At 40.2% G+C, this 11982-nt stretch overlaps 1 protein-coding gene and 1 pseudogene across 2 annotated transcripts; one reads left to right on the top strand and one right to left on the bottom strand.

Moving 5' to 3' along the window:
* Positions 1-217: 217 nt before the first annotated feature.
* NPY5R (neuropeptide Y receptor Y5) lies at positions 218-11201 on the bottom strand. 2 transcript variants are annotated; one of them, XM_010858338.1, is made up of 2 exons: positions 11057-11201; positions 218-1883 (listed from the first exon to the last, which is right to left on the bottom strand). In XM_010858338.1, the coding sequence occupies exon 2, from the start codon at positions 1872-1874 to the stop codon at positions 534-536; it is 1341 nt and encodes a 446-aa protein (XP_010856640.1). In that variant the 5' UTR covers positions 1875-1883; positions 11057-11201; the 3' UTR covers positions 218-533. The 2 variants fall into 2 exon arrangements, with proteins under 2 accessions (XP_010856640.1, XP_010856641.1); XM_010858339.1 differs by lacking the exon at positions 11057-11201 and adding an exon at positions 3888-3919 and having other exon boundaries at positions 233-1883.
* Positions 5877-10696, top strand: LOC105001894 (annotated as a pseudogene).
* Positions 11202-11982: the final 781 nt, after the last annotated feature.

The raw sequence follows: 11982 nt of genomic DNA, 5'->3' as shown, positions 1-11982 counted from the left end.
ACTTAGTGACTAAACAAGAACAACAACATATATCTGTCATTTAGTTATGGTTTTCTGGGCATACTGAAACTTTTCTGTATTTTCAGAAGTAAAATATTAAGAAATCTGTGAAGTAAAAATGAAGACTAATAGATAGTCCTCATATTTGAAATTAAATATCTTAGGAAAAATAAGATTTTTTTTTTACTTAAAATTTTGAACAAAAAATACTGAGATGGTTAAATAAAATTTTTATTTTAAGCAAGAACTTACAATTCATTGATTTACAGACAAGCTGAAATGGAAGGTAATATAACTACTCTTTAAAATGAAATTACAGACTGGATTGACAATGACTTTACACAACTAAATGAATTTATCTTATATAACACATTAAAATTATCTTCTATATATTATGAACTGACATCCAAATCCACAGCTCTTATACATAAATTCCACATGTTAACAAAATTTGTTGATTATAAATACATAGTTACTATGAATACATTTTAGGCGATTACCACACTTTTTTTCTCCTTAGTAAACACTGAGAATTATGACATATGCAGACAGTGTATAAGAGACCTTAAGTCAGCTTTGATTCCATTATTAAGAAATCCATACAGAATTGGATTAAGACAACAGGACATCATGCCTAGCAAGTGACATATGCAATACACCAACTTGAAATGTCTGTTTGAGATCAGGTTATCATTAAAATCAGTTACCACGTGGAAAAGGTGTAGAGGCATCCAGCTCACCGCAAACACTAGTATCAAGATAGTCAGTCTGTAGAAAACACTTCGAGATCTCTTTTTAATCCTCATGATAGACTGGTTTACTCTCATCTCATGAACATCTGAGTTTTCTTCTGGTTTCACCTCGAAGCAGGTGGGCACCCCTGGTATGAACTTACTGGATGAAGGGAGCGGACTCTTCCTGGAGCCCGCGTGCTCCGGAAGCCTTCCGGGGCGGTTCTCCAGGGGCAGCCTGGTTGGGGCTGGCAGCACACAGGCTGTCTTCTTGCTGTACCTCCTTCTGTGCTTCCTGATGAATGAGTAGCTCCACTTCTGGCTGCTGGGGAGCTTCACTTGGGGCCCACTCTTTTGGGAAGGATGGAGAGTTAAGTTGATCATCTCTTTTTCTTCCAGTTGGTTTTCTTTGTTGGACAATCCACAGCTTATACTCCTGCAGACACTAGTATGACTTACAGTTAGACAAACTAAGGGCAGAATATACTGAACAAGCAATAAAGAGATAGTGAAAGCAATTCGGTATGCATCAGATGGCCATGACTCGACACATAGATACCTGTTGCTCAGCAATGCCGAGCCAAAGGTCTCCTGAAGTTCCACAAGGCTGTGAAACACTGGGAGAGGAGAACACATTGCAAAACCCAGTGTCCAGACAGTGGCGATCAGGAAATAGCCATGGTTAGCTGTTAAATGATTGGATACAGGGTGTTTTATCATATGATACCTGACAATGGCAATGGATATTAAAATTAAAGTGGAAACCAGAACTGTCACACATTGAAGGAAAGGCATAATGTGACACATGACCCTGCCAAACATCCACTGATCCAGCAAGACTGAGGTCAGTGTGAAAGGTGAGCAAAACAGCACAACCAAGATATCAGAGAAGGCCAGGTTCCCTATGAGGAAGTTGACTGTAGTCTTCTGATTTCGCTTCCTCATGAGAGCCATCAAAATAAGTAGATTCCCCATAAAACCAAGAAGACTTACAAGTGTATAGAGTCCAATCAAAAAATACTGCAAGTCATCAACACTGCTTTTATAGTCATCCCAGACTGGGAAATCAGAGTTCCGAAGAGCAGCAGTATTGTTCTCGCCAGCAGATGTTTTGTTATAATAATCCTTGAGCTCTGAATCCATATTATACTCCTGCTTGGAATAGAAAGACACTAGTTAGGAACTAAAAAAAAAAAAAAAAAATCATGACAACTATAAAGTAATCCATTGAGAAGGAAGCAAAATTTTACCATTTTCTCCTGTTACCTTATTAATTTACTAAGAAAGTTTAGTTAAGTCTTTACCTGGCACCAAGTACAGTGCAAATATCAGCCATAACAATTATAGTAAGTTTAAATCTATCCTCATTTCTATGATGCATTGATTCATGTTAAAACAGTAGACCAAAAAAAAAGGTAGGCCTTTTTTTTTCACTTATGTAGGAAAAATGTAAGGGAAGGAAAAGGAAAATGTGGATAAGAACTTCAAGATATCTAATTATAATAGCTAATTAATACTTTTTCCAGTGGAGATACATGTTGTAGTCATATCTTAGATGTTTCTTTCTATCCTACATCAATCAAGGTCAAACTTGAAAGTAACCTGCCCTAAATTATTCCTTGATCTATTTAATTGGATATGATCTCCTTTGAATCCCCACATATTTCTGTTTATAGAATCTGATACTATATGACATAATTTGCTTTGTACTGCAAGTATAATAAAAACTAGTTTATCTTATTTATGTATAACCAATGGGAAAGCAGAAACTGTCCTTTACTCACTGTGATATCGACCATAAAACATGGCACAGTAACTTCATCATGGTACTGTTAAGTACATATATGTGGGAAAATAAATTCAAACCAGAGTCTAATATCCCAAATTTGTCAAGTTCATAAAATCTTCAGATTTGAGCTTCTCAAGTGTAGATACACTATCATAGGACCTACATGTACAGAGTAGTCACTCAGTAAATGTTTACGTGAACACAATCTTGACAGCAAAATCATCCTGTGATCAAGTCTCAGTTCTCTGAGACCTGCAGATTATCATGAATTAAACCACTGACCAGCTAGCTGCTGGTTTCTTTAAAAACAAAATTTACTTGTTTATTTTTTAATTTAAAGATTGAAAATATATTTCAGCCTTAAAAAGATTGAATAAATTCATTTTGTTTAAGGAAGATATTATAGCATAAAGAAGTGATACTAATATGCTGCTGCTGCTAAGTCTCATCAGTCGTGTCCCACTCTGTGCGACCCCATAGACGGCAGCCCAACAGGCTCCTCTGTCCCTGGGATTCTCCAGGCAAAAATACTGGGTGGTTTGCCATTTCCTTCTCCAATGCATGAAAGTGAAAAGTGAAAGTGAAGTCGCTCAGTCGTGTCTGACTCTTAGCAACCCCATGGACTGCAGCCTACCAGGCTCCTCTGTCCATGGGATTCTCCAGGCAAGAGTACTGGAGTGGGGTGCCATTGCCTTCTCCGGATACTAATATAACATACCACAAATTTTGTCACCTCAAGGATATTAATAATATTAATACCACAATGATATTACTTATTTACTGTTATATATTACAGATTTGACATTATTGTCTAATGAAGTACACAATTGCCTATAATATATCAAGAAGAGGCAAAAGGAAAACCTTCTCCCCTTTAAAAAAGCAAGCACTTCCCATTTTTTTCTAAACAAGAATATCCTATGGAATACTCAGGATAGCAACAGTTAGTTAATTCTGATGAGTATACCTTGTAACAGATATCCTGATATAGATAGATAGACAGAAATATATATATATATATATATATGGATATATATGGAGATACATATATTTTAGGTACATATATCTTTAAAAAATCACTGTAAGTTTATCAATCTATTTCTAGATCTATAGTTGGGTAATTATGTTTAAAACTATAAAAATACATATATATTTAAATTAATAGTAAATAATTATCTTCTATTTATAAGGGATATATAGATCCTGGGCCAATAAATTTCCAAAACGCAAATCTTATTGTGCACATACCTTTGTCATAAATAACTTTTCAAGTATACATACAGCAATTTTCAAATAGCATGATATAAGCATTGTTGTACTATGAGAAATTCAGAAGTTTTTTTCACAACTTCTATAACAGATCCTACATTATTAAATTTCTGAAGGCCAATTGCATTCCTTTAAAGTGAGACATCACTCAGTCATGTCCGACTCTTTGTCCATGGAATTCTCCAGGCCAGAATACTGGAGTGGGTTGTCTTCCCTTCTCCAGGGATCTTCCCAACCCAGGGATCAAACCCAGGTCTCCCACATTGCAGGCGGATCCTTTACCAGCCGAGCCACCAGGGAAGCCCCTTTTAAAGATAAATGAATTCAAAAGTTCAGGATCTTACTCATTTATTCTTAGGTGTTAATCAATAATTTACGCTGATACTGTCTCAAGTTGAAAAAGATTTCTGGTAGGTACGATAGTGACTCACCAGGCTTACTAAATCATCCCACTCATCATATTCCCAGTCAATGGGCTTCCTGCCGCTCCCCTGGACAGTTCCATGAGCTTCTAATCAGAGCAGCCTCGATTGGCCTTCCTGCCTCATTTCCTGAGCTCCAGTGACCCCCTGGTTCCATCTGGCTTCTTCCCTATCCTATTTACACTCACAGTCTGTAAGGCTGCTTGTTACTATGATTCCTTTATACTCAGCTGTTCTTCTCTGGATTCACTTTTTGCAAACAGTCCTCTTTAGTTGTACATCAGTAGCTACTGATTGTCCCCCCTGCAACCAAGGCAAGGACAGAAGAGAAACTGGACAGTATACTCTATAATGGCTTTGTGTTTTCTGGGGACATGTAATTGTAGGGTAAAACATCTCGAGAGTAAAAATTACTGTCCCAAATTTTTAGTAAGAGAAGAAGCAGCACTATTGGTGATGACAGAAGAATGTGGCATGAGTCTAAAATTCAGGGTGCCTGCAGTGCATGGTCAGTTCTCTCTGTGACACTCTGATGGAGAAAAGGGAAAATGTCTCAATTATTTTCATGATTTTAATGATGCTTAATAGAGTATGTTGTACATAGTAGATGCTAAATAAATGTTACTTAATCAATTTACAAAAGTAGTTTAATTTTCTCAGCTTTTAAAATAACAGAAATGAGTCATCTGGGGGACATGGACAAATTTAGCATAGAGTACGACTATATGTGTATATATGTGTGCTTAGTCTGACTCTGCAACCCCATGGACTGTAAACCACCAGACTTCTCTGCCCATGGAATTTTCCAGGCAAGAATACTGGAGCAGGTTGCCATTTTCTCTTCCACAGAATCTTCCTGACTCAGGGATGGAACCTGGGTCTCCTGCATTGCAGGCAGATTCCTTACCATCTGAGCCATGGTTGTAGTATATGTGTATATGCAAACATACATGCATACATATATGTACATATGTATAAACATTTTATATATACAATGTATACAATAATATATGTATATATTTATGTATTGAATATATACAGATATATTAATACATTGAACATTGAATGTCCATTTATATTCTATATTCACATATATTTAATATTCAATGTATGAATATATAGAATATTGAATATATATGCATATATGTATGTATGTATATTTACATATACACATATATTAGAACCACTGAAATTAGACAAGGTTACAAAGGGCCCCAAAATGAAATGAAGAGTACCTACATAGGCAACTGTGATAATTTACCACCTTTCAACTTTAAATTATGATCAGGCCTCATTATAAAATGAGTCCTTCACTTTATTTCACTTACAGTGTGTTTTTACAAACTGAAGGTTTGTGGCAACCCTGCACAGAGCAAGGACATCAGCACCATTTCTCCAACAGCACATGCTTACTTTGTGTCTCGGTGCCACGTTCGGTAATTCTCTCGATAGTTTGAATTTTTCATGACTACTTGTTATGTTGATCTGTGGTCAATGATTGTTGATGTACTATTGCAATTGTTTTGGGACACTAGGAACTGTAACCATATAAGATGTGACTTAATCCACACACATTGTGTCTGTTCCCCCTTCTCTCCCCCTCTCCTCAGGCCTCCCTACTCTCTGAGACACAATATTGAAATTAGGCCAGTTGTTAATTCTACAATGGCCTCTAAGCATTCAAGTGAAAAGAAGAGTTTCGGGTCTTTCACTTTAAATCAAAAGCTAGAAACAATTAAGCTTAGTAAGCAAGGCATGTCAAAGGCCCAGATAGGCGGAAACCTATGTTTCTTTTGCCAAATAGTTAGGCAACTTGTGAATGCAAAGGACTTCTTGAAGGAAATTAAAAATGCTACTACAGTTAATACATGCTGCTGCTGCTAAGTCACTTCAGTCAGTCGTGTCTGACTCTGTGTGACCCCATAGACGGCAGCCCACCAGGCTCCCCTGTTCCTGGGATTCTCCAGGCACGAAAATTAATACATGAATGATTAGTAAAGAAACTGCCTTACTATAGATACAGAGGAAGCTTTAATGGTCTGGATGAAAGATCAAACCAGTGACATTCCTTTAAACCAAACCCTAATCCAGACCAAGGCTCTAACTCTCTCCAATTCTGTCAAGGCTAAGAGAGGTGAGGAAGCTGCAGAAAAGTCTAAAGCTAGCAGAGATTGGCTCATGAGGTTTAAGAAAAGAAGAAGCCTTCTCTGTAACCTCAAAGTGCAAAGGGAAGCATCAAGTACTGATGTAGAAGCTGCAGCAAGTAACCCAGAAGATCTAGCTCATATAAATAATGAAGGTGGTTACACTTAACAGTTTTTCAGTGTAGACAAAACAGTCTTATATTGGAAGAAGATGCCCTCTAGGACTTCCATAGCTAGAGAGGACAAGTCAGTACCTGGCTCCAAAGCTTCAAAGGACAGGCTAACTCTCTTGTCAAGGGCTAATGCTCTAGTGACTTTAAATTGAGCCAATGCATGTTTATTATTCAGAGAATACTGGAGCCCTTAAGAATTCTGCTCAGTCTATTCTGTCAGTGCTTAATAAATGGAACAACAAAACATGTCTATTGACAACACAGCCTACCAAATTTTTTACACCTGCTGTTGAGATTACTGCTCAGAAAAAAAAAAAAAATAGTTCCTATCAAAATATCACTGCACATTGACAATACAACTGGTCACCCAAAAGGCTGATGAGATGTAAGATAATTCATGTTGTTTCCATGCCTGCTAACATGACATCCATTCTGCAGCCCACAGATCAAAGAGTAATTTCAACTTTCAAGTCTTATTACTTAAGATAGAGAATTTTGTAAAGCTATAGCTGCCATAGATAATGATTCCTCTGATGGATTTGGGCAAAGTCAATTGAAAAACCTAGAAGGTTTCACCATTCTGGATATTGTTAAGACTTTTTGTGATTCATGAGAACAGTCAACATGTCAATATGAACAGGAGTTGGGAAGATCATTTCAACCATAATGATGACTGTGAGGAGTCAAGACTTCAGTGGAAGAGGTAACTGCACCTGTGGAGGAAATAGCAAGTGGAGCCTGAAGAACTAACTGAATTGTTATAATCTCATGATAAAACTTTAAGGGGTAAGGAGTTGCTTCTTATGAATGAGCAAAGAAAATGGTTTCTTAAAATGGAATCTTCTCCCAGTCAAAATGTTGTGAAGGTTGTTGAAATGACAACAAAGGATTTAGAATATGATGCAACTTCAGTTGATAAAACAGCAGCAGGGCTTAAGAGGACTGACTCCAACTTTGAAAGGAGTTTTACTGCAGGTAAAATATTAATGAACAGCATTGTTTGCTACAGAGGAATCACTCCTAAAAGATACAATTAATGGGACAAATTTCATTGTGTCTTACTTTAAAAAACCGCCACAGCCACCCCAACCTTCTGCAACCATCACTCCCCGGATCAGTCAGCAGCCACCAACACTGAGGTAAGACCCTTTACAGCAAAAACTCTATGACTCACTGAAGGCTCAGATAGCTTTTTTTTTTTAAGCAATAATGGATTTTTAATTAAGGTATGTACATTGTTTTGGGGCTCCCCAGATGGTGCTAGTGGTAAAGACTTGCCTGCCAATGCAGGAGGAATAATAAGAGACTCTAGGTTCGGAAGATCCCCTGGAGAAGGGCATGGGATTCTATCCATGGAATTCTCCATGAGGCCCTTGGGATTCTGTTCATGGGATTCTCCTTGGGGTTTGGAGAATCCCATGGACAGAGGAGCCTGGTAAGCTACAGTCCATAGGCTTGCAAAGAGTCGGACACAACTGAAGCTACCTAGCATGCATGCACACACATTGTTTTATTAGACATAATATTATTGCATGCTTAATAGACTATAGTTTAAACGTAAGTTTTATATACACTGGAAAATGAAACTCATGTGACTTGCCTTGTAATGGTCTGGAACCAAGTCTGCAATATGTCTGAGGTTTGCCCCCAAATATCTTCACTGATAAAGGCTATCGCATAAGAACACAAAACCGAAAAGGTAAAAAATATTTACAACATTTTTACTTAAATGAAAAAGAAGTACATCAGGTTGTACAGTTGGTGGCTGGTACAATTCTATTATAATATATGCACATAAATATTTGCACATAATTATATGCACATAAATAAGGAAAAAAACACTGTGTCATAAAAATGTCACCCTGAATATTCACTGGACATGACAAAACTGAAGACAACACTTCTATCCTTCTCTAAAAGACACTAATTTACACATTATTTAAAAGGGAGGCCTTTTTTGTTAATGAATAGCTAAGAGAGATCAGTTGTTCCTTTATTCATTCAACTAGCATTTATTGAACATCTAATATGCTAGGTGCTTTGCTAGGCTGTGGCAGAAGAATGATAACTGATACAGGTATGATGCGAAGAATATTCTGAGGTGTTAAGGTCTCTGATGAGTTGTTGCAAACTACAATTGTCTCATACACGAAAGGCCCTCAATGGATGATGAATAAAAGAAAGAAAGGCATTTTCCTGATGTCGTTTTTTCACTACAGCTTGAATACTTGTATTTCTGGGGAATCCTATGAATGTTTATTTGTACCTACTGATAGATTATCTTTTTTCCCTTATGCTTTCTCTCACCTCACATTCCTTCATTCATTCACCATTCATTTATTCATTTTATTTTGCTGTGACTATGTAGTTAAACTTTCTGTGCTCTTCCTGTAGCTCCACTCCACCCCAAGTACACACATAACACCCAAGATCACGCTCGACACTAAAGGAACCTTCTGTAAATTTTTTCTTGGATGGATAACTTCTCACAACTAAATAATGGATATTGCAAATGAGAGAAGGGGGCAAAGAGGGAATGTTAAACTGTTCCTTTCAAAGTGTCTCCTTGTAGCCTGGGAACATTTTGCACATCAGGAAAATTCTATCTAATAAGATTCAAGTCTTCCGTTTCTTTACTTGAAAAATTTATACTATAGGAATAACTTTAAAATGAAAGGTGAAAAAACATAGAGGGTTTCTTTCCTTAAACTTACCCCCTAATTTCTCTTTCTTCCTGAAAAGCACAATAAACAAGGCTATAATAGAAATGGAAATATCTTTAATAACGATCTGCTTTTCAACAAGTGTTGTAATGAATGTTGTACAATTTTATGCAGCATAAATATTTTACAGATAATAAAAATAATATTAAATGTGAACTTCTCTTCATCTTAGATCACTAGAGAAATTATGAAATAAAGAATGTTTTTAAAATGAAATATTATTTTAGAAGAAATCTGATATTGACTGTGTGAAAACTTTTGTGGTGCATAATTTTTGTTCACTCTTTTATACCTGGTTTTAACCCCCCTCCTCCACTCAGAATTCCCAGGCTGAAACATCAAACTTGTATCCTTAGCCTTACAAGTTAAAGAAACAAAAGTTCCTGGTCCAACTGTGGTGACGTTTTTTGAAAAAGCAGTATCTTGTAAAGACACTGTAATTTTGTTATATTGTAATTGTTTATAAAAATTGATCTATATGTGACACCAAGACATATGGAATCTTGTGAATAGACGAGTATTTCAATAGATAGTTCTTAAAAAGAATGGGAGGAGCTGCACGGAACTCAGAGGACATACAAGGACTGAGCTTATACACTTAAATAAAGTCGCTTTGCTGTGATCTTTTCCTGCCTTACGGAAATACACATCTTTCTTCTCAAAAAGGTTACTAATCACACAAAAGAATTAAATACGTGCAATTGTTTCCCCTCTAGCAATGATAAAATATCACTTGTTGCCCACTTTGCTGTGATCCTGGGACAATGGCTATGTTTCACGTTCTCAAATATCCCCATGATCTACTTTTAAAGCCAGAATCTGGCAAAATGTGAATTGTAAAGAAATACTGTTCCGTTCAGCTGATAAACACGCAGGCACGAGCCACCCTCTCTCCCCATTTCTTACATCAGTTTCTTTTCTCTTGAGAAATCTGAAATTTAAATTTGCATTTGGGAGGCAAATTTCGCTGAGAGCGCCTTAGGAGATTTCCACAGGCTCCCAGCAAGTCTCTGGGCTTCCATCCAACAGGGTGGTTCGGTCCCTTTAAAAGATAACTGAAAGGTCCGCAAGCTCGGGGATGAATTCCCAGCCTAGGAATTCGAGGCTCTGGGACGTGTCGGGATACCTGCCCCCGGAGCGCAGACCCGGGCGCGCCGCTGCGGGGTCCCGGGCGTCAGAGAGCGGGGCTGCAGGTGCTCGGCGTCCGGGGTCCCCGCCTGGACCACCCCCCGGCACCCAGCTCCAAATTTGCCGGGCTTCCCAGGGCTCGCCCTCTCCAGGAGCCGCGTCCTCCCTGCACCAGTGCCAGCGGGACCTTAGACACGCTCTTCCCGCTCAGCTCTGCTCACCCACGTCCGGGCCACCGGACTCGCACAGAAGCGCCGCTGAATCCTTCCCTCTCCCTCCGCGCCCCAGAGGCGCCCGCTCTCAGCTCGGACCCTTGACGTCAAGCCCGGCCCTATGGGCACCTCGGGGCGCCTCGGCTCCCGGGATCGCGGCCGTTCCTGTTCCCGGCGGCTGCAGGGACTCGGGCCGCCAGAGAAAGGGGCCGCTCTCGCCGAGCTCCCCGGCCCTGCTCCCCGAACCTGCTCGGGGCGCCCCCTACCTTTGGATCGGCGGGGGAGAGGAGGCACCCTGTCTCCCGCCAAGGCTGTGCAGGGAGGTGGGGCTCGGGGCCGCCGTGGGCGCAGCAGCGCCGTAGCTCAGGCTCCCCTTGAACTCTTCCAGGCCCAGGTTTTCTCCTTGCTCGAAAACAGAAAAATAATAAAAACCCAAAGCAAGCAGAGCGCCGGTCTTTCTCTCACCTTCCAGAGTGAAGCGGGGAGGCGTCTGGGCGGGGGTCGCCTAACCTTCGCTGGCGCGGGGTTGCCAAGGCACCCTGCGGAGCGGGGCTGGCTTCCTCCCGGCGCGGCGCGGGCGGCGCGTGGGCGCCAGGCGGGGAGGCTGCTGCCGAACCCTGGCTTCCACGGGCTGCGCCTGGCTGCTACAGACGACGGGGAGGGAAAGAGTTGTCATAGGTTAAAAAGACCAAACAAACGAAACTTGTCCTCCGTGTCTGCTCAACGTGATTTCCGTCCTCCAGATGTCCAAATCTGTATCCATCCTGTAGATTTGCCTTATTTTTGGTTATCAATTGTCAGGAGCCTATGGTTTCTCTGTGTGAGAGGGTGTGTGTGGGTGTGGGTGGGTGGGTGGGTGTGTGAGATAGAGAGAGAGAGAGAAATTAGGGATGAACTGGTAATAAACCCCTGTGTCCCTATCCTTTGAAGTAAAAGTATTTTCTTTTAGGCTACCAGGTCTCTGAGTCTCTAAAGGCTGCTTCAGAGCTAATAATTAGGAATGTGAAGATGTAGAAATAAAGAATAGCTGTTGGACTGGGGAATTGGTAACAATTTAGAATAAATGGACCACATGGCGGAATCATTAGGTCCCTGAAAGATACAGGCAAAGGGCTGACACATTCCTGCTGCTGCTGCTGCTAAGTCGCTTCAGTCGTGTCCGACTCTCTGCCACCCCATAGACGGCAGCCCACCAGGCTCCCCGTCCCTGGTATTCTCCAGGCAAGAACACTGGAGTGGATTGCCATTTCCTTCTCCAATGAATGAAAGTGAGAAGTGAAAGTGAAGCCGCTCAGTCGTGTCTGACTCTTAGCGACCCCATGGACTGCAGCCCACCAGGCTCCTCTGTCCATGGGATTTTCCAGGCAAGAGTACTGGAGTGGAGTGCCATC

Source organism: Bison bison, unplaced genomic scaffold, assembly GCF_000754665.1.
Source record: "Bison bison bison isolate TAMUID 2011002044 unplaced genomic scaffold, Bison_UMD1.0 scf7180017864385, whole genome shotgun sequence".
NCBI classification, from domain to species: domain Eukaryota; kingdom Metazoa; phylum Chordata; class Mammalia; order Artiodactyla; family Bovidae; genus Bison; species Bison bison.
Note: the sequence above shows the minus strand (reverse complement) of the source record. Positions and strands in the feature narration are given on the sequence as shown.